The sequence below is a fragment of the Leucoraja erinacea genome, chromosome 4, assembly GCF_028641065.1.
Source record: "Leucoraja erinacea ecotype New England chromosome 4, Leri_hhj_1, whole genome shotgun sequence".
NCBI lineage: Eukaryota > Metazoa > Chordata > Chondrichthyes > Rajiformes > Rajidae > Leucoraja > Leucoraja erinaceus.
In genome coordinates this window covers 52,784,812-52,807,771 of record NC_073380.1, presented here as the reverse complement: position 1 = coordinate 52,807,771, position 22,960 = coordinate 52,784,812, and the positions used below count along the sequence as shown (strand labels likewise).

Sequence of the window (22,960 nt, the reverse complement as noted above, 5' to 3'; positions counted from 1 at the left end):
CAGCCTTGGAGGGCATCTACTACACATGGTGCCTCAGGAAGGCCGTCAGCATCCATAAAGACTCCTCACACCCTTGTAATGGACTGTTCGAACTACTTCCTTCCGGCAGACGTCACAAGGCCTTCTACCCCGCACCTCCAGACTCAGGAACAGCTTCATTCCCAGAGCTATAGCGGCTCTGAACCGGCCCTGCTGAGTGCCCCCCATCCCACCTGGACTGTCTCCCTCGGATGGTCACGTCGCACAGACACATCTGCACTTTAGTCTGTTTTGGCTGTTTTACTGTTTTAATGTTCTTTTTACAAACCATGTTCTCGGGGTATCTAAATCTAAATTGTATTAGTTATTTAAGTTATGACATCGGATGGAAGCTGCATACCCAAATCTCGTTGCACTTATGTGCAATGACAATAAAATATATTATTATATTATTATCATTAGCTTAATGAACTGTGATGATCTCTCTCTATGTTTGACATAAGCCAGTTATGATTACCTATGCTGCCATCACCAAGCGCATGGTGATGGACTGAAAAATCATGAGTGTTTACTTCAGAGAGAGTTTACCATGAGAATGGGTTATGTGCAAAGCGGAGACGTTTTGGGCTGAAGGGCCTGTTCTTGTGCTGTATTGTTCCGTCACTGATTCAAGGACTGATTCAAGTTTAATGACTGAATAAGTACAATAAATGAACAGCATAATGACTGAATCAAGTTTATTTTAGAAATATCTTTTTGCATATTAATCATTCAAGTATAAAAATATAAAATTAGCAGCAAATTTTAATAATATATTTGGCCCCCAGAGTACAGCACCAGTTAGAATGTAAAATACGTGAATCGCCTTTCACAACGTTAGTACGTCATTTCTCGTTTAATAGTTAAGGACTGCAGATACTTTAAGCCAAACATAAATGCATCAAATTCACTGGACTACAACTAGGGAAAAAATGCAAACCTGTAGTTACAATAAATTAATAGTTCTGCCTGGCGGCAGAGGTCAGTCATCTATTGGGCACCAAGTGCAAGAAGGCAGAGTTATCTTTGGAGATGCGTGGGTGGTGGTGCTTCACATGGCGGGGCACTGGGTCACGCTGACCGCACCATGGACCTCCGTGGCTTTCCTGAGGGGCATTGGCTTTACGTTGACCATTACGTTGACCATGCAGCCGATGAAAGATGCGCGGGTCGGGAAGTGAGATGCCTGCACGCCTCCTGTGAGGTGAGAAAGAGAAGAAGGTTTTAGAACACAAGAGCATGGAATATCCTCGAGTCTGATGAAGGATCTCGACCTGAAACTTCACTAATTTCTTTTCTCCACAGATGTTGCCTGACCCACTGAGTTACCAGCATTTTGTGTCTATCTTCAGAGTATGGAACATGGCAGGCAACTCTGACGGTCCATGCTAAAGGTTTAGTTTAGTTTATTATTGTCACGTGTACTGAGGTTCCAGTGAAAAGCTTTTATTTGTGTGATAACCAGTCAAAGAAAAGGCTATACATGATTGTAATCAATGGTTCCTTTATTATCACGTGTACCTAGGTACAGTAAAAAAATGTATTTCACTGTGCCTGGGTACATGCGATAAAGAAACCATTGATTACAATCAAGTCATCCACAGTGTACAGATTAAGGATAAATGGTATAACATTAAGTGCAAGATAAACTATTGTGCCAATGGCTAGGTTATTAGTGAATATATCATAGAACATTGATCAATACCGCACAGGAACAGGCCCTTCAGCCCACAATGCCTGTGATGAACATGGTGCCGAGTTCAATAAATCACCTTTGCTTGCATGTGATCCATATACCTCCATATTTAAAAGCCTCTTAAACGTCACCATATCTGCTTCCACCACCAGCCCTGGTAGCGTGTTCCAGGTACCCACCACCCTACTTGTAACAAACCTGCCTCGCACATCCCCTTTAAATGTTCCACTCTCACCTTATATCTATGCCATTCTGGGAAAAGTGTTCTGACTGTTGAGTTCCATTCTGGGAAAAAGTTCTGACTGTTGACCCTATCTATGCCTCTCACAATTTTATGTACATCAACCAGGCCTCTCGTCGACCTCCAATGTTCCAGAGAGAATATTACAAGCTTCCTTGTAGCTAAGACCCTCTAAATCCAGGTAGCATTCTAGTAAACCTCTTTTGCATTCTCTTCAAAGTCTCCAAATTCTTGCTACAATGAGGTGACCAGAACTGCAGGTAACACTCCAAATACAGCATAACCAATGTCCTACAAAGCTGCATGGTCGTATTAGCCTGCAAGTCCTATAAAGCTCTGATTTCATCTCCTCCCCCCATTTTCCTATCTATATTAATCCAATTTACCATCATTTAAGGGCCAATCATTCGCAGCATGAAAACAGGCCCTTCTGCTATACTCATCCACACCAACCAAAATACCGCATATCTAACGCCAATTTGCCTGCATATATTTGCCCATATTGCTCCAAACCTTAGCTATCCAAATTCCTTGCCACGTAGCTATCCAAATGTCTTCAAGTCTTGTTATGGGACCATATAGAATGCCGATTGGAACATTTTAGGGATATGGGCCAAGCACGGGCAAATGGACCAGCTTGGTCAGCATGGACAGGTTGGGATGAAGGGCCTATTCAATGCTGTATGACTAAGAAGGGGCGATCCTTCCCTGCGTCCTCGATTCCTAGGCATGAATGGCATGGAAATTTGGCCATTTGGCCCAATGAGTCCATACTAGCTGAAAAAGGAAGATAGGTACAGTGGCTCTCAGCTGAGCACCCTGCAGTTTACACCTCTTCAAGTGCTCATCCATGTATCTTAAATGCAGTGAGTTTCCTCCTCCCCTATCAGTTTGAGGCTGTGAATTCCTGCAATCTTGAGGAAAACACAGAGTTCTGGAGTAATTCACTGCCTCAGGACCTAACCGGCCTAAAGTGTTGTCTGTCCATTCCCTCCCAGAAGCTGCCCGGCCACTGAGATTCCTCCAGCACTTTGTTTTAAACAACTGGTCTATGTTCTCTCGTCACCGAGATGTCCGCTATGTGAAATTACTATCCACCTTGACTGAGCCTCCAATAATTTGATAAAATCTTGCTGAAATCTCCTCTCAGGCTCCTCTGAGGAAAGCAACTCCAGCATAAGAATTCCTGCCTCAGACTAAAGTTCGTAATCCCTCTCTCCTCCACTAATGATGTCATATACAGTACCTCTGGCTAAAATTCAGGCCCTTAATATGAGGATTATTGTCAGGTGTACCAATATATAGTGAAAAGCTTTGGTAGACACAAAATGCTGGAATAACTCAGCGGGTGAGGCAGCATCTCTGGAGAGAAGGAATGGGCGACGTTTCGGGTCGAGACCCTTCTTCAGACCCTTCAGACTAGTGAAAAATGTTCATATACATAGAACCAAGAACAGTACAGGAATAGGCCCTTCAGCCCTCTGTGTTGGTGCTGAACTTGATGCCAAACTAAACTAATCTCCTCTGCCTATACATGATCCATTTCCCTCCATTCCCTGCATATCAATGTGTCTATCTAAAAACCTCTTAAATGGCACTTTCGTATCTGCCTGGCAGCACGTTCCAGGCATCTGTGTAAAAAACTTTCCCCGTCTGATCTTTGACATTTCCACCCTGGGAAAAAGGTTCTGACTCAACCTTAACTATGCTTGTTATAATTTTGTGAACTTCTTCAGGTTTTCCCTCAACCTCCAGCATTTCAAAGAAAACAGTCCAAGTTTGTCTGAAGAAGGGATTCGACCAGAAACGTTCCCTATCCATTTTCTCTAGAGACGCTGCCTGACCCGGTCAGTTACTCCAGCATTTTGTGTCTATCCAAATTTGTACAATCTCTCCTTGGAGCTAATACCTTCTAATCCAGGCAGCAGTCTGGTAAACCGCTTCTGCACCCTCTCCAAAGCTCCAACCCCCTGCAATGGGGTGACCAGAACTGCACACAATAAATTTGAAGTGCACGCAATATCTTGTTGAGATTTGTACTTTGGAATGTGTTTGGCATTGGAATGTGTGCAAGTGCTAACGTGTAATAAGAGAAATATTCACCATTTATTTTAATTTAGGGAGAGGAAGGAGTGATTTATTGACTTCAGTAAGCGGGATGGTGCACACACCCCTGTGAACTTCACTCACGCCAAAGTGGAAATGGTCGAGAGCTTCAAGTTTCTCAGAGTAAGCATCACCAACAATATGTCCTGAACTAATCTCATTGATGCTACAGCCAAGATACCACACCAACGCCTCGAAGACTAAGGAAGTTCGGCATGTCTCCAATAAGTCTTACAAACTTCTACAGATTCACCATAGAAGGCATTCTATCGGGATGCATCACAGCTTGGATTGGCACCAACTCTGCCCAAGACCAGAAGAAATTGCAGAACGTTGTGGATGTAGCCCAGTCCACCACACAGGCCAAACTCCCCACCATCGACTTCCTACACTTCACGCTGCCTCGGGAAAGCAGCCAACATAATCAAGGACCACTCACACCCCATTCTTTCTTCTCCCCTCTTCTGTCAGGCAAATTCAGGAACAGCTTCTTCCCTACTACTGAACGGTCCTCCCATAAGCTCGGGTGTAGTCCTGATATTTCAATCAATCTCTGATCTTGATTCTTTTCTCAGTTGAAAAAGACATAGAGTGCGGGGGTAACTCAATGAGTCAATCAGCATCAGTCAGATGCTGCCTGATCCACTGAGTTATTCCAGCTTTTTATGTCTATTTTTGTAAACCAGCATCTGCAGTTCCTTGTATCTACATCTTTTCTTTGTAGCTGTAATGCCCCAAAAATTATATTCAGCACTCTGGTATTTTCCTCTGTGTACATGTGTGTGGACTGATGGTGCTCATAAGTCCACGTCACAGGAGCAGAATTGTGCCATTCGGCCCATCGAGTCTACTACACCATTCAGTCATGGCAGACCTTTCCCTCTCAACCCTTCTCCCATCTTCTCCCCATAACCTTTGAACGGTACGGTATAATTGGACTGGATAGCACGCAATCATGTCATAGTCATACAGCATGGAAAAAAGCCCTTCAGCCCAACTTGCCACGCCAACCCTCTTGCCCCATCTACACTAGTCCCATCTGCCTGCATTTGGCCTATATCCCTCTAAACCTATCCTATCCATGTACCTGTCTAAATGTTTCTTAAATGTTGTGATAGTACTTGCCTCACCTACCTCTGGCATCTCGTTCCATACACCCACTGTGTAAAAAAGCTACCCTTCAGGTTCCTATTAAATCTTCCCCCTCACCCCCCACTTTAAACCTATGTACTCTGGTTCTTGATTCCCCTACTCTGGGCAAGAGACTCTGTGCGTCTACCTGATCTATTCCTCTCATGGCAGAGAAGGTTTCTCACTGTATACGTGACTTAATACACCAATACCGACACGCCTCCAAGCACTGGTTCTGACGTTGGTAATGTTGGTCGTACCTGGCAAGCCTCCGACGTAGAGAGGGTCCGCCGTGTCGGTGGAGAATGAGGCCAAGGGACCAACAACGTGGTCACGTTCAGCGTCCACGTCCAGCTGCACCACGTTGTTTCTCTTGATCACTGTGGAGAATAAAATAACACTGAGTGACGACAACGTTCAAGTTCGTTACCTTCACGCATCTGACAGGTGGATGCATCTTTCCTCTCCCCGTGGGTTTGCCCCAAGCGCCCTGGTTTCCTCCCACGTCGCAAAGTTGTACAGGCTGGATTAATGCCTAACCTTTCCACATTTCATACTTTGGACTTAGACTTAGAGATGCAGCACGAAAACATGCTCTTCAGCCCACTGAGTCCGCGCCGACCACGATCACCTTGTATACTAGCGCTATCCTGCACACTAGGGATAATTTTACAACTTACTGAAGCCAATTGACCTACGAACATGTAAGTCTTTTGTGGCGTGTAGGAGGAAACTGGAGCACCCAGAGACAACCCACGTGGTCACAGGATGAGCAGACAAACTCCGTACAGCACCCGTAGTCAGGATCAAAGCTGGTCTCTGGCTCTGTAAGGCATGAACTCTACTGCTACGGCACTGTACAGCCGAAGGAAGATACGTTCCTTGACCGCTGACATCTGAAGTTTAACAGCCTTAGAAGGATCCTCATAGACGCAAGAAATTGCAGATGCTGGTTTACATAAAAGACACAAAGTGCTGTAGGAATCTCCCAAAAATGTGCAGGATTGTAGATTAATTGGCCTCTGTAAATTGCCACTAGTGTGTAGGGGGCCAAAGGGCCTGTTTCCATGCTGTATCTTTCAATTCAATTCAAACACTCAGCAGGTCAAGCAGCATCTCTGGAGGACATGAAGAGGGTCCCGACCTGAAATGTCGCCCGCCCATGTTCTCTAGAGATACTGCCTGACCTGTTGAGTTACTCCAGCACTTTGTGTCTTTTTTTTTAAGAAGGATTCTCACCTGCGATTCTGTGCCATTGTCCATCGCACAATGAGGGAGGTGTGACGGATGTGTTGAAATCTCCAGCCCCGTTGTTTACATGGACTGTAACCTGTGGACAACAATTAGCACCTGGTTCATATTTTTAAAAGCAGAAAATACTGCTGTGGTTTCCTTAATATTAATATTATCACAGTGAAAGATTTGATTCACATTTCATGAATTATTAGTCATAAGCCAAAATAGGCCCTTTGGCCCATCTTGTTCATGCTGACCAAGTTGGCATCTTGTGCTAGTCCCACCTGCCTGTGTTTGGCACATATCACTCTCACTCTATCCTATCCTTTCCATGTACATCTAAATATCTTTTAAATGGTTATAGTACCTGCCACAACTGCTTCCTATGGCAGCTCGTTCCATACACACACCCTCTGTGTGAAAGCGTTGTCCCTCAGGTTCCTATTAAATCTTTCCCCTCTCACCTTAAACCTAGGTCCTCTATTTATTGAGTTCACTAACTCATATATTTGTAAATATTGTCATTATTACAATTGTAATTGTATCTGGTTCTATAGATTCCTCCGGCAATTCATTCCAGTTGCAGACTACCCTATGAGTGTGCCCACTGAGGTCCCCCCTGAAGTTCCCCATGGGGTCCCTTTTAAATCTCTTCCCTCTCACCTTCAGCCTATGCCCTCTACTTTTAGAATCCTCTATCTGTCTCAATAAGATCACCCTTTAGTCTCATGGGCTTGTGGGTTATAGGGAGAGGTTGGATAGGCTGTGACTTTTTCCTTCGGAGTGTAAGAGGCTGAGGTGTGACTTATTGAGATGTATAAGATCATGTACCTATACGTGCATCTGTGCATTGTGGATGGCTCGATTGTAATCATGTATTGTCTTTCTACTGACTGGTCAGCATGCAGCAAAAAGCTTTTCACTGTACCTCGGTAGACGTGACAATAAACTAAACTCATAACTCATGAGGGACATGGATATAGTGAACACACAGTTTTTTTCCCCAGGGTAGAGGATTCTAAAACTAGAGGGAATAGGCTTAAGGTGAGAGGGGTGAGATTTAAGTGGGACCTCGGAGTTTTTCAACTTTTTCCTCTTAGGTTGTCCGTATCTGGAATGAGCTGCCAGAGGAAGTTATAGAAACAAGTACAATTAGGACTTTTAAAAGACATTTGGACAGATATATGGATAGGAAGGGTTTAGAGGGATATGGGGCAAATGCAGACAAATGGGACATGCCCATGATGCCAACTGGTTGAACATGGACAAGGTGGGCCAAAGGGCCTGTTTCCGTGCTCTGTGACCCCATGGCCAAACTTTCGGAGTCAACCACGCTTTAACATGTTGCTGAGAAAATAATTTATCATTTCAACTGAGTGGGTGACAAGGCAGAGGTGTGTGAGCAATAAATCGATCGGTTGCTAGGTTACCAAGGGCTCGGGAGCATAGTCATCTTTCACCTTAAAGTGATGATGGCATAATACCGGGGGAACTTCATGAAATTGCTGATGGACATTGATTTTATGGGGGGTGGGGGTGGTGGTGGTGGGTTATGGTAAGATAATTAGCTTTTGGTAGCATGTATTGACACTGATAGTTCTGTCTAGACTGGAGTTAACTGAGTCATTCCCCTCAAAGTTACATGCTCAAAAACTGCTCATCCTCTCACATCTGGAATTGATTCTACTTGATCTGAAAAGAAGTTGCATTCTGCAGCACACTTTGTTTAGTTTGGTTTTGAGATACAGCATGTAAACTTGCCTGTCGGCCCACCGACCAGTGATCAACATTCAACATTAACCCACTTTCTCATCCACTCCCTGCACACAAGAGGGCCAATTAACCTACAAGCACGCACGTCTTTGGGGATGTGGGAAGAAACCGCAGCGCTTAGTCTGAAAAATAACCTTCCACTATCACCTGTTGCTTCCTTCCATGAAGCCAATTCTCTATCCTGTCAGATAGCTGTCCCTGGATCCCATGCAATCTAACCTTCCAGAGCAGCCTCCCATGTGGAACCTTATCAAATGCTTTGGTAAAGTCCATATTGATAATGTGTACAGCCTTGCCCTTGTCAACCATTCTGGTAAACGTCCTCTGCACCGTCTCCAAAGCCTCCACATCCTTCCTGTAATGGGGCGACCAGAATTACGGCCTAACCCAAGTCCTAAATCTAATGTTGCAGCGGATACTTAAGGTAGAATAAGAAAGCGATTAAACTTCCATAACATGCAGCCGTATAGTATCACAGGTCAGACCTACCTTTCCTTTGTACATGTATAGACTGAGGTAGTTTCCTTGAGGGCTGTTTACATGGAAGAGGACACCAGTGTGGGTTTGAGGCCGCACCTCAAACAGGAGCTCAAAGTCTTTGCCCACCACGAATGAGTCTTCTACAAATAAAGATTGAAGCGTCAGGCATTTACCGTGCAAGAGACTATTCACGCTGCCTCGGCAAGGCCACCAGCATAATTAAGGACCAGTCTCACCCCGGACACCCTCTTCTCCCCTCTCCCATCAGCCAAGAGGTACAGAAGTGTGAAAACGCACACCTCCAGATTCAGGGACAGTTTTATCCCAGCTGTTATCAGGTAACTGAACGATCCTAACACCAACTAGAGAACTGTCCTGACCTACTATCTACCTCATTGACGACCTTGGGACTATCTTTAATTGGACTTTACTGGACTTTATCTTGCACTAAACGTTATTCCCTTCATCTTGTATCTGAACACTGTGGACAACTTGATTATAATCATGTATAGTCTTTTTGCTGACAATAGCACGTAACAGTGTACGGATACAGGATAAAGTGGATAACGTTTAGTGCAAGATAAAGTCCATTAAAGACAGTCCGTGGGTCTCCAATGAGGTAGATTGTGGGTCAGGAACGCTCTCTAGTTGGCAATAGGATGGTTCAGTTACCTGATACCAAACCATTTGTATTGCTTCATCATCACCTCGTCCCCAGCCAACAATGGACCATTGTCGGCTCCACCTTTCCTGAGTCATCGATGCAGGCTCTGCCTTGTTCTGTACCTTCCCATACCTCCAGTGTCTCCCTCCCTGACTCAGTCTGATAAAGGCTATTGACGTGAAACATCACCTATTCCTTTTCACCGGTGATGCTGCCTGACCCGCTGAGTTACTCCAGTATTTTGTGTCTAACAGCTGATAAGACCAAATATATCACGACACAAAGGTAAATTAAATTATCCTGATTACTTAAGAGCAAAATACATTTTCAAAAAATTCAAAGGTTATTTTCCAGCTGGACTGATAAAGATTTAACAAACCTAAAACGAGATAAGCTCCCTCTGCTGCAAAGTATGCTCCTTGTTCAGCGTTGCCGACGAAGCACGGTGTGACTCCAAATGTTCGCGAGGGAGAAGGTAACAGATTACCGTCCAGTTTGAAGTTCCTTACACACCCGTGGAAGCTCAACCTTGGTAAACGCTGGATACAGAAACGATTAGTGTTAAAATTTAAACAAGCCACGGCCGAGAAAGCACACCCTCTCCTCTGCTTCTTCAGAAGACGAAAGGAAGTTTGGCATGTCTCCAACAACTCTCGCCAATGTCTACTGATGCATTGTAGAAGGCGTGTTTTTGGGTTGCATCACAGCTTGGTGTGGGAACAGCCAGACCACGGAAATTACAGAGAGTTGTGGATGTAGCCCTGTAGCCCAGTACATAACACAGACTAGACTCCCCACCATATACTTCACGCTGCCTCGAGATAGCAGCCAACATAATTGATTGCCTTTCTCCCCATCCATTCCCTTTTCCCCCCTCTCCGGTCAGGTAACAATACAAAAGCTTGAAAGCACGTAATGCCAGATTCAGGGACAGTTTCTTCCCCACTGTTATCAGACTACTGAATGGTCCTCCTATACACCAGGGTGGAGTCTCAATCTTCAAACCTACCTCATGGCAGACACTGTAATGCTGTTCCACTATATTCTGCACTGGTATGTTTCTCTTTGTACTACCTGTTGCACCTATGTATGGCTTGAATGTACTCATATATACTATGAAGATCAGTGGAGGTGTGGTGTTAGTCATAGTTATCGGCATCTAGTTATACTCAGCGCAGAAATAGGTCCTTCGGCTCAACTAGACCAAGGTGCCCCCTCCAAACTAGTCCAATTAGACCTTTTTAGACGATGCTGTGACCAGGCAACTCTCTGCAACTTGGCCCCACAAGTGGATCTGCTATCATTACAATCGATCCACTCTTTTAAACTTCAGCAGTGGCCCTTTATCCAGCATATGTACACTGTACAATGTGCCCAGCTTAATTGTGATCATGTATGTAAAGTATTTTTGCTGAATGGATAGCACAAAACAAAAAAGCTTTTCACTGTACCTCGGTACACATGACAATAATAAACTAACCTAAAATGTACCTGTCCAAATTTCCCTGAAATGTTGTTACTGTACCTGCCACGACTACCTCCCCATTCCATATTCCCGTTGCTTTCTGTGTGAAATAGTTGTCTCTCGCTAAGGTATGGGAACGAGGATGAAGGTTGCAAAGTTTACGTTACCTTGTGACTGCGCTGTCCTTTACCAGATGGTAATCCACCCAGATAGAATGGTGACTCCACTTTCAAGAGAGGGCCGCTGCTCACACTGCCCTGCCGTGTCCGAAGTCCATCAATAACCAGCTTTCCGTTGTTACTCTCTCTGCTGAACACCACCTATGGAGTGAGAAACAGAAAGTTATGCACAAATCAATACAGGCAATCCACAGGAAATAAAATTAACACCAAGTTATTGTGTTGATATGGCATTCACACATCTCAAAATATAGAACGTCAATTAGAACATTTTGTTATTAGATTTTTAGACTTTAGAGATACCGTGCGGAACAGCGATCACCCTGTACACTATCTTACATACTACACAATTTTTGCCGAAGCCAAATAACCTGCGCATCTTTGAAGTGTGGATGAAAATGGAGCACCTGGAGAAAACATACGTGGTCACAGGGAGAACAGACAAACTCCGTACAGGCAGCACCCATAGTCAGGATCAAACATGGGTCTCTGGTGTTGTGCGGAGCAACTCTACTGCTGCACCACTGTGCTGCCCCCTATTCAAAGCGTAAACACATAACTTTGTTTGGCAATTGCACTGCCTAAAGGGACTGTCTATCTTTCACAACCTAATTCACGACCTCTGCCAATTTTGCCCTTGACTCATACTCGCAGCATGGTCGTCACAAGGTTGTAGGAGGTTGTAGGTAGGTCGTAGCAGGCCGTGATGCTTATCGTAAGTACTCGTGGCATTGAGTAGGTCGGGGCGTATTTTCTAGCATGATGAAAAATGTCCACGAGTAAAAAAGGTTGTGAATTAGGTCGTGAAAGTGGGACAGGCCCTTAAGATTGTTCTACAATGCCGAACAAGATGCCCCATCTGTTAGTCCCATTTGCTCACAATAACCCATTTAGCTCTATTTCCTTTTTGCCCATGTACCTAAATGGCATCCACCGTGTTCGAGTCAATTCAAATTTATTGACAACCACTGTGAACATAGAAATAGAAGAATACAGCATGGTGTTTGGCCTTGTCCCATGCCAGGCTTTGACCCGCCCCAACATCTCTTTGCCAGCTTTCTCCCCCCTGAAGAAAGGTCCCGACCCAAAACATCTTCCATCCTTTTCCTTCCACAGATTCTGCTTGACCTGCTGAGTTGCACATTTTGTTAAAAGATGGAGGAACCCAGCGGGTCAGTCAGCATCTGTGGAGGAAATGGACAGACGACCCTGCTTCAGGCAAATGTGGATTCAACGAACTGCAGATGCTGGTTTACAAAAAAAAGACACAAAGTGCTGGAGTAACTCAGCGGGTTAGGGAGCGTCTCTGAAATGATCAGTGTGAAGAAACGTCCCGACCAGAAACGTTACCTATCCATGTTCACCAGAGGTTCTGCCTGTCCCGCTCAGTTACACCAACACTTTGTGTCTTTGTCAAAGTTCTGTGAGGAACAGGTACAGTGAAGATCCTGCTGTTGTGGATATTTACAGTGAGCCAGAGGTTGAGGAGGATGAAGGTTCTTCTGCACCCTTGCTGGCCCATACTCCCCCCCTTCTCTCCATCCCCCCACTCACCGTGTGCCAATGGCCGTCGTTGTGTCTCGCTCTGCTCCTGATCTTCAGTCGTTTCCCGTTGACAGCGAAAGCAAAGAAGAAACGCCCCTTGGAAATATAGAGGGTCATGTAGGACTTCTGAGACTTGTCCGACACATAGAAGATGATTCCCTCCGCTGAGTTCGTCCGCACATCGATGGAGAATTTTGATCTGGAATGCAAAATATATCGTAGAGTCATAGAGCACAGAAACAGGCCCTTTGGACCAACTCGTCCATATCGACCAAGATGGGCGGCACGGTGGCATAGTCGTAGAGTTGCTGCCTCACAGCGCTAGGGTCAATCCTGACTAGGGGTGCTGTCTGTGTGGAGTTTGTACGTTCTCTCTGTGACCGCGTGTGTTTCTTCTGGATGCTCCGGTTTATTCCCACACTCCAAAGACAGACAGGTTTGTAGATTATGTAGGAAGAAAGTGCAGGTGCTGGTTTAATTCGAAGATAGGCACAAAATGACGGAGTAACTCAGCGGGACAGGCAGCATGTCTGGAGAGAAGGAATGGGTGACGTTTCGGATCGGGACCCTTCTTCAGACTGATGTCAGGGGTGTGGGCGGTACATAGATAAGGAAGTTTATATATAAGGAGGTGCAAGGTGTGAAAACAGGACAAAGGGAATGGAGATCAAGGAAAATGTAGAATAGATCATTGTTAGTTGGGAGAAGGTAACAACAAAGCAAACAGAGATAAAATGTAGTCAGAGACAGTAAGACTGGTCGGAGAACTGCGAAGGGGGAGGGGATGGAGAGAGAAGGAAAGCAAGGGTTACTTGAAGTTAGAAAAGTCAATGCTCATATCGCTGGGGTATAAGTTGCCCAAGCGAAATATGAGGTGCTGTTCCTCCAATTTGCACTGGGGCTCACTCTGACAAAGGAGGAGACCCAGGACAGAAAGGTCAGTGTGGGAATGGGAGGAGGAGTTAAAGTGCTGAGTAACTGGGAGATGTGGTAGGTTTCGGTGGACTGAGCGGAGGTGTTCAGCGAAATGATCGCCAAGCCTGCGCTTGGTCTCGCCGATATAAGTCCACACCTGGAACAGTGGATGCAGTAGATGAGGTTGGAGGAACTGCAAGTGAACCTCTGTCTCCCCTGAAACGACTGTCAGGGTACTTGGACAAAGTCGAGGGGGGAAGTAAAGGGAGCGGTTGCAGGGGAAAGTACCTGGGGAGGGGGTGGTTTGGGTGGGAAGGGACGAGCTGACCAGGGAGTTGCGGAGGGGACAGTCTCTATGGAAAATGGAAAGGGGTGGAGATGGGAAGAAATGGCTAGTGGTGGGATCCCGTTGGAGGTGGCGAAAATGTCGGAGGATTATGCGCTGTATGCGACGGCTGATGGGGTGGGAGGTGAGGACAAGGGAGACTCTCTCCCTGTTACATATGGGGGGAGGGGGAGCAAGAGCGGAGCTGTGGGATATCGAGGAGACCCTAGTGAGGACCTCATCTATAATGGAAGAGGGGAACCCCCATTCCCTAAAGTATGAGGACATCTCTGATGACCTGGTATGGAACATTGGGAGTAGGGAATAATAGTCTTTACAGGAGGAAAGGTGGGAAGAAGTGTAGTCTAGATAGCTAAGGGAGTCAGTGGGTTTATAGGTTAATTGCCCTAGTGTGTAGGGAGTAGACGCAAAAGTGGGATAACATAGAACTACTATGAACTGTTCGGTACAGATTCAGTGGGCAGAAGGGCCTGTTTCCATACTATATACATATTTTACCTTTCTTTAAATGATTTGGGAAGGTTATCATACTCCAATCGACTGTCTGGTGAGTTTCCAAATTGGTAGGCCCCGCTGACTGCCTTCAGTTGCCATGACATCTGACATCGATTGAGTTCCTGGCCTGTATTTTCTTTCATTGAATGATCAGGAAGAACTATCTGATTCTTTCCATCCTGTTTTGAAGAACACATCGCGTTAAATCTTCCCACTGTCAATAAAGGATGCTCATTACTTTAGAAGTATATAAAATCATGAGAGGCATAAAACATAGAATACAGCACAGGAACAGGCCCTTCGGCCCACGATGTCTGTGCCAGACATGATGCCAAGACCAATTTGTATCTGTCTGCAAGTGATCCATATCCCTCCGTTCACCACATGTTCATGTGCCTATCCAAAACGCCACCATTGCATATGCCTCCACCTCCATTCCTGGCTGGGCATTCCAGGCACCCACCACACTCAGTAAAAAAGCTTGCCCCGCACATCTCCTTTAAACATAGATAGTGCATGGAGGGGGGAGGAAAAACAGCCAGAACCTTTTCCTCACCAATGTTAGAGGTATATAGAAGAGGCACAGTTAGGGAAAACAGTCAAAACCTTTTTTCCCAAGTGGCAATGTCAAAGACTACAGGGCATAGGTTTACTGTGGCTAAAGGGATCAGGGGGTATGGAGAGAAGGCAGGTACAGGATACTGAGTTGGATGATCAGCCATGATCATATTGAATGGCGGTGCAGGCTCGAAGGGCCGAATGGCCTACTCCTGCACCTATTTTCGAAGTTTCTATGTTTAACTAAACTAAAGTGAGAGGTGGAAAATGTAAAGGAGATGTGCGGAGCAAGTTGTATTTTTACACAGAGATTGATGCGGGCCTGGAATGAGCTGCCAGTGGTGGTGGTGGAGGCAGACACGAGTGGTGTGTAAGAGAGTTTTGGATAGGCATATGGATCTGCAGGTAATGGAGGGATATGGATTATGTACAAGCAGACGAGAGTTGGTATTGGCATCATATTCAGCACGACCATTGTGGGCCGAAGGGCCTGTTCCTGTGCTGTACTGTTCTATGTTACGTTGGGTGTTGTGCTGACAGGTACACGCACCTTGTTGGCCTTCACAGTTCCCTGGCTGTTTGGTTTCTTGACTTCCTTCAACATGAGCATTTCTGGAGCTCTCGGCTGGCGACAGGTGTTCAGGTTTACGTTTGACAGCTCAGTTGAAGACACAAAATTTTCCACTTTGGGATCTTGATTTTCCCTAGATAAGCGAGAGCGAGAGAGAGAGAGAGAGAGATGATTAGTCAAGCCTTTCTTGGGTCAGGACTCTTAAGATTTAAGCTGGAAAAAGAGTAGACAAATGGAGACACGAAGAACCTCAGAGGGCATGGAAGATATACAAGGATGTTGCCAGGACTCGAGGGCCTGAGCTATAGGGAGAGGTTGGGCAGGCTGGGACTCTATTCCTTGGAGTGCAGGAGAATGAGAGGTGTACAACATCATGAGGGGGAAAAGATAGGGTAAATGCCTAGAGTCTTTTACCCCCAGGGAAGAGGATTAAGAACTAGAGGGTTTAATGTATTTTCCCCAGGGTAGAGGAATCTTGAGCTGGAGGGCAACGTTTTAAGGTGAGTGGGAAAAGATTTATGAGGAACGCCATTTTCACACAGAGGTGGTGGGTATATGGAATCAGCTGCCAAGGAGAAGTAGTTGAGGCATGTACTATAACAGCATTTAAATGACATTTGGACAGGTATGGGAATAGGAAAGGAATGGAGGAACAAATGGAGGCAAACTTAGCTGGGCATCGTGATCGTCATGGAAGAGTTGGGTTGAAGGGCCTCTATCCATGCTGTGTGATCTATGTTAGCTGATATTTAATGTGGGTGTATGGAACGAGCTGCCAGAGGGGGTAGTTGAGGCAGGTGCAACAACAATATTTAAAAGACATTCGGACAAGTACATGGACGGAAAGGTTTGAAAGGATAAGGGCAAGTGGGACTCTGGAAGTGGAAAATGATGCAAATGCACAGGTCAGTCAGCGCCTGTGGAGGAAGGAATTTTTAATGCTTCTGGTGACAGTGTGGTGAAGAGACTATATAGTGATGAGAAAAAAGAGTGAGATAAGTACAGAGAGAGGGATGGAATGTGCTGGAGAAACATATGAGCGAAAGGGATGTTAGCGACAGATAGATTTACCTATTCAGGAACACATTGTTGATGCAGCCATCAAAGTTCTGGGTGATTTTGTCGCCACCCAAGTATACAGTGTCCTTCCTGGGAGGCTGAGATAATCCCACCGATATTTCACTCCGGTCTAGATCGTCCACGTTCAAATAGACCCTGGAAATGTAAATGAGAAGCAATTGGTGACTGATGTGTATTACAGTATATTGTTGTGGGACAGACAAAACTGTACTGACAGGGAACACAAGTTGAGGAAAAGCTCAATGAGACTCTGCACTTGGAGTATTGTGTACAGTTCTGGTCGCCCCATTACAGGAACGATGTGGCGGCTTTGGAGAGGGTGCAGAGGAGCTTTACCACAATGCTGCCCCCATTAGAGGCTATTAGCTACAAGGAATGGTTGGACAGACTAAGATTGTTTTCTCTGGAAAGTTGGAGGTTGAGGGGAGACATGACAGAAGTGTATAAAATTGGAAGAAACATAGATAGGGTAGACAGTGAGAACCTTTTCCCCCAGGGTGGAAATGTCAAAGACTGGTGAGAACATAGCTTTAAGGTGAGAGGGGCAAATTTTAAAGGAGATGTGCGGGGCAAGATTTTACACAGAGGATGGTGAGTGTCTGGAACGCGCTGCCAGGGGTGGTGGTGGAGGCAGATATGATAGTGGTGTTGAAGTGGCTTTTAGACAGGCACACGGATATTCAGGGAATGGAAGGTTATGGATCATGTGCAGGCAGATGAGATTAGTTAGTCTTGGCATCATGTTAAGCACAGACATTGTGGAGCAAAAGGCCTGTTCCTGTGCTGTACTTTTTGTAGGTTCTATGAAAACAATGTCAGGTAGAATTGGCAGGTTCCAGTACAGGGAGGAATTGAGGCGTGTACAATAATAATATTTAAAAAATATTTGTACAGTTACATGGATAGGAAAGGTTCAAAGGAATATGGGCCAAACGTGAACAAAGGGGGCTTGTGTAAATGTGGCATCATAGCTGGCATGGACGAGTTGGGCTGAACGGTCTGGTCTGTTCTCATGCTGCAAGACTATTTCAACCAGAAGAGGCAATTCGACTGACAAAAGATCTAGGAAATAACATTAGGAAACACACCTGTCATTCGTCCTCTGAACAGAGACATAGTGACCAGCTCCATCATTGAAAGAGCTTCTGGATGTGAGGGTCTTGCCCAGAATGTCGACCTTCACCTTGCCATTTTTCAGAGAGATTTCAAAGCTGCCCTACAAAAGTAAATTAAAAATATTTTCAACATTTGACAATGGCAGTTTCCGCTGAGTAAGCCAACACATCACAACCTTTGATATTAAATGCAAAGTAAAATGTTTTATTTAGAAGCCAAGCTCTTGATAGGAGACTCACAAGAGACTGCCGATGCTAGAATCCTGAGTTAAAAATAAAGTGCTGGAGGAACTCAGCGGGCCAGGCAGCAATGACTGATCCACCAGCAGTGAAGTGCTTTGGCGATGTGAAAGGCGCTAGAGAAATGTCGTGGTGGTGGAAATGTGAGTACATTTAACTTCATTCTGAGATCTAGCTTTCGTCGAGTTTAATTTAGTTTAGTTGAAATACAGCACGGAAACAGACCCTTTGGCTCCACAGCCCACGATGTCTGCGCCCATCCCCGCACATTAACACTATCCTACACACTAGGGGCAATTCCCAATTTTACCGAAGCCAATTAACCTACAAACCTGTACGTCTTTGGAGTGTGGGGAAAAACTGGAGCACCCGGATGAAAGCCCACACGGGCACGGGGAGAATGCACAAACACCGATCAGACAGGTTCAGGATCGAACCCAAGTCTCTGGCCCTGTGCGGCAGCATTAACGAGGATGAATGTATGTTCTTCAGGAGGTTCGGGGGTGTTTGATCGCAGGGCGGGGATTACCGGCATTGTTAGCGGCTGCTGGAGGAAGGAGGAAGCATTTACCTTTTCATAGGAGAAGAGCAGGGCGTCGAGCTGGCTGGTGGAGAAACCAAAGCCAACGTGGAAGTTATCTGGGAATGTGAAGTTGGTGGCACTCAGGCCCAGAACTCCTTTGCCAGCGAAGTGAGCAGTTCGGACCAACTGTTTGGAAGGAACAAAGGGTCATTAGTGATAGGAGCAGAATTAGGCCATTCGGCCCATCAGGTCTACTGGCCAGCATTCAATCACGCCGACTATCTTTCCCTCTCAACCACATTCTCCTTCCTTCTCCCCATAACCCCTGGCACCCATACTAATCAAGAATCTGTCAATCTCCACATTAAAATAAGCATTCTTAGCCTCCACAGCCTTCTGTGGTAATGAATTCCACAGATTATTCACCCTCTGCCTAAAGAAATTCCTCCTCATCTCCTTTCTAAAGCTACATCCTTTTACTCTGAGGCTATGCCCTCTTGTCCTAGACTCTCCCACTAGTGAAAAAATCCTCTCCACATTCACTCTATCCAGGCCTTTCATTATTCGGTAAGTTTCAATGAGGTTCCCTCCTCATGCTTCTAAACTCCAGCGAGTAGAGGCCCAGTGCCGTCAAACGCTCATCATACGTTAAACCACTAATTCCTGAGAATGAGAACGGGAAAAATGCTGAGGTGGCAAGGGGCAGAAGCGAGGCACAACACATCGTGGCCCACCACTACCACCAGCTCCTAGAACAACTTGAACAACATCAACTTAATCTTTATCTGTGAGTAATTGCGTTTACAGGCCTGCAGAGCTGCAGTGACTAAGAATTTCATTGTTCTGTTGCCAGAACCTGTCCAAATTTTCATTTAGTTTAACGATACAAAGTGAACCAGGCCCTTCAGCACGCTAAGCACACGCCGGCCATCAATCAGCCGTTCACACTAATTCTATGTTATCCTACTTCTGTATCCTCTCTGTACACAATAGGAGCAATTTACCGAGGGCCAATTAACCTATAAACCCGCAAGTCTTCGGGATATGGGAGGGAGCCGGAGCATCCGAAAGAAACCCACGTGGTCACAGGGGGAACGTGCAAACTCCATACAGACAGCACCTGGAGTCAGGAATTAACCCAGGTTACTGCCACCGTAAGGCAGCAGCTCTACCGCTGCGCCACTGTGCTGCCCTTTAAATTGAATGAGAAACATAATATGATTGAGAATGAGTACAAATGTGGTTGGAAACTCACCAAGAGATCCTGTGAGCACCCTTTACTGACGCCGACTGTGTACTCCCTGGATAGATCCTTGTTTTGGTCTGCCTTTGGGTTTTTCACACAGGCGCGCAGTGATGATTTGACCGGCATGTTTAAGCTGCATTAAAAGATGTCAGGAGGAATTACAGGACAACTCATTCCATCCATACCTTGACTTCAGCTGAATACTCTTCACACATTCCTATTTTAGTTACAGAGTCATAGAGCCATACAGCAGAGAAACAGGCTCTTCAGCCCAACCTGTCCATGCTGTCCAAGATGCCCCATCAACTCTAATCCCACCTGCCCATGTTTGACCAATATCCTTCTAAACCTTTCCCATCTATAAATCTGTCCAAATGTCATTTAAATGTTGCTATAGTATCTGCCTCAACTACTTCCTCCAGCAGTTCATTCCATATGCCCACCACTCTCTAAATGGAAAGGTTGCCCCTCAGGTTCCTGTTAAATCTTTCCCCTCTCACTTGTTAGAGTGATGGTACTCATGTACAGTGTGGTTTGGCTTGTGTCTAAATACAATCATAAACCAGTACAAGGTAGACAAAAATGCTGGAGAAACTCAGCGGGTGAGGCAGCATCTATGGAACGAAGGAAATAGGCAACGTTTCGGGTTGAAACCCTTCTTCAGACTGATCTGGCCATGGAGGATGCCCAGGACAGAAAGGTCAGATTCGGAATGGGAGGGGGAGTTGAAGTATTGAGCTAACGGGAGATCAGGTTGGTTAATGCGAACTGAGCGAAGGTGTTGGGCGAAGCGATCGCCAAGCCTACGCCTGGTCTCACCGATGTAGATCAGCTGACATCTAGAGCAGCGGATGCAATAGATGAGGTTGGAGGAGGTGCAGGTGAACCTCTGCCACACCTGGAAAGACTGCTTGGGTCCTTGGATGGAGTCATGGGGGGAGGTAAAGCGACAAGTCTAGCATTTCCTGCGGTTGCAAGGGAAAGTGCCAGGGAGAGGGGGTGGTTTGGGTGAGAAGAGACAAATTGACCAGGGAGTTACGAAGGGAGCGGTCTCTGCGGAAAGCCAAAAGGGGAGGAGATGGGAAGATGTGGCCAGTGGTGGGATCACGTTGGAGATGGCGAAAATGTCAGACGATTATTTGTTGTATGTGACGGCTGGTAGTGTGGAAGGTGAGGACAAGGGGGACTCTGCCCTTGTTACGAGTGGGGGGGATGGGGAGTGAGAGCAGTCACGGGGTATAGAAGAGACCCTGGTGAGAGCCTCATCTATAGTCGAAGAGGGGAACCCTGTTGCCTGAAGAGTGAGGACATCTCCGATGCCCTGGTGTGGAACACCTCATCCTGGGTGCAGATGCGGCATAGACGGAGGAATCGGGAGTAGGGGATGGAGTCCTTACAGGAAGCAGGGTGGGAAGAAGTGTAGTCCAAATAGCCATAGGAGTCAGTGGGTTTATAGTAGATGTTGATCAGTAGTCTATCACCTATGATAGAGATAGTGAGGTCTAGAAATGGTAGGGAGATGTTGGAAATGGTCCAGGTGTATTTGAGTGCCAGATGGAAGTTAGTGGTGAAATGGATGAGGTCAGTGAGTTGTGTGTGGGTGCAGGAGGTAGCACCAATGCAGTTGTCAATGTAGCGGAGGTAGAGTTCGGGGGTAGATTGTTCGACACACCCTACAAAGAGGCAGGCATAGCTGGGGCCAATGCGTGTGCCCATAGCTACGCCTTGTATTTGGAGAAAATGGGAGGAGTCGAACAAAAAGTTGAGGGTAAGGACCAGCTCAGCTAGGCGGAGAACAGTATCAGTAGATGGGGATTGGTTGGTTCTGCCGTTTCTTCCTTGATGTCTTCTTCCTCTACTTTCTCCTCCCCTTCCCAGCTCTCCCTCAGCCCACTGACTATACCTCTTCCTTTCTTCTTCCCGCCCCTGCCCCCCGCACCCTCACATCAGTCTGAAGGGTTTCAACCCGAAACGCTGCCTATTTCCTTTGCTCCATAGATGCCGCTAAACATCCGCCGAGTTTCTCCAGCATTTTTGTCTACCTACGATTTTCCAGCATCTGCAGTTCCTTCTTAAACATAAACCAGTATAATATGGCTTCAGTATCTGTGCCTAGTCTGGTCTCTGAGCATTCGAAACCCTTCCCACTTGCTGCCTCTGTGAACTCCACTCTACCTCATCTTACGGAGCTGAAGCAGGAGAGAAGAGTGTGAGGAGGCACTCTCACGGAAGACCTGGTCTATTTTACTAATCTCTGAATGAGAGCCCAGGCACACAGCCATCAACAGAACCTCCAGTGACCATCCAGTGGTTATACCAGTCTCTGAAGGTCCCAGCAGTCTGTCACAGGCGCCCAGGCCAAACGCAGCAGGAATTGAGGGGCCATTTTCATTACTGCAACAACTGCTGTTGTTGGGAAGGATTTTTTTTTCCTGCACCCAGCTTCCAAAGCAAAAAAAATCATGACGTACCTTTCTTTAATGTGTAATGGGATTCCTCCCAGGTAATAATTGGAGAAACGGATTTCTTTCAAATTGATTACGCTGTCGATAGAATTCACCAGTTCATTCCCAACTCTCACAACAACCCTCTTTTGGGTTCCCGAATTCACCATCTGCAGCTTGATCTGACATTAAACGTGATTGAAAAATAATTGTCGTTTAATTGTTTTAAAGATTTAATGAATAAGTACTTCACTTTCTGGAAATCCATGCTAAAAATATTAAATGCATATTGCATGCCTTTTGTACTTCCAACTAGCAATTATTCATGTTTACTTATTCTATCTTTAATAAAGATTTTGCTGCTATATAATGCAATGTCAAAAACAATTTAAGATAACTAAAATAATTGAATTGCATATTTATATTTGGAAGAAAAACAACAAAATATAAGTACTTCTCTTTGATGGCATCTAATTCTTTGACACAATGTGATACTCAAAAAAAATTGTTATATATAATATTATATTCTACTGTATACAATGTTAAATGCAATATACAAAACTATATTCACTACATGGAGTTCTGGTATAATAAATATTCCCATAAAGTGAATTGGATATAATGCAATTGATTAATTAAGGAACATTATTTGTATTATGCAGGCCGAATCGGTGATAACACAATTGTGATGGAAATTAGAGATCCACTGCATTAGTGCAGAATTCTTGATTAGTACAGCTGTCGGAGGTTAATGGAAGAAGGCAGGAGGATGTGATTAGGAGGGAGAAATAGATCAGCCATGATTGAATGGCGGAGTAGGCTTGGTGGGCTAAATGGCCTAATTCTACTCGTATTCCTAAAGGGCCTGTCCCAACTGTAATTCAAGAGCTCTC

General features: G+C 45.5%; 1 protein-coding gene across 1 annotated transcript in view; it reads right to left on the bottom strand.

Moving 5' to 3' along the window:
- Positions 1-702: 702 nt before the first annotated feature.
- The window catches only part of LOC129696407 (laminin subunit alpha-3-like), a 197,421-nt gene continuing 175,163 nt past the window's right edge, over positions 703-22,960 (bottom strand). The window contains exons 65-78 of the mRNA XM_055634270.1: positions 22,095-22,249; positions 19,633-19,756; positions 18,426-18,563; positions 17,588-17,715; positions 16,491-16,634; positions 15,399-15,552; positions 14,294-14,469; positions 12,544-12,733; positions 10,978-11,130; positions 9,725-9,884; positions 8,691-8,821; positions 6,432-6,522; positions 5,453-5,572; positions 703-1,215 (exon numbers count right to left, since the gene is read on the bottom strand). Of these exons, the coding sequence (XP_055490245.1) occupies positions 1,070-1,215; positions 5,453-5,572; positions 6,432-6,522; positions 8,691-8,821; positions 9,725-9,884; positions 10,978-11,130; positions 12,544-12,733; positions 14,294-14,469; positions 15,399-15,552; positions 16,491-16,634; positions 17,588-17,715; positions 18,426-18,563; positions 19,633-19,756; positions 22,095-22,249 (2,010 nt within the window). The 3' untranslated portion in view covers positions 703-1,069. The remainder of the gene's footprint in view (positions 1,216-5,452; positions 5,573-6,431; positions 6,523-8,690; positions 8,822-9,724; positions 9,885-10,977; positions 11,131-12,543; positions 12,734-14,293; positions 14,470-15,398; positions 15,553-16,490; positions 16,635-17,587; positions 17,716-18,425; positions 18,564-19,632; positions 19,757-22,094; positions 22,250-22,960) is intronic.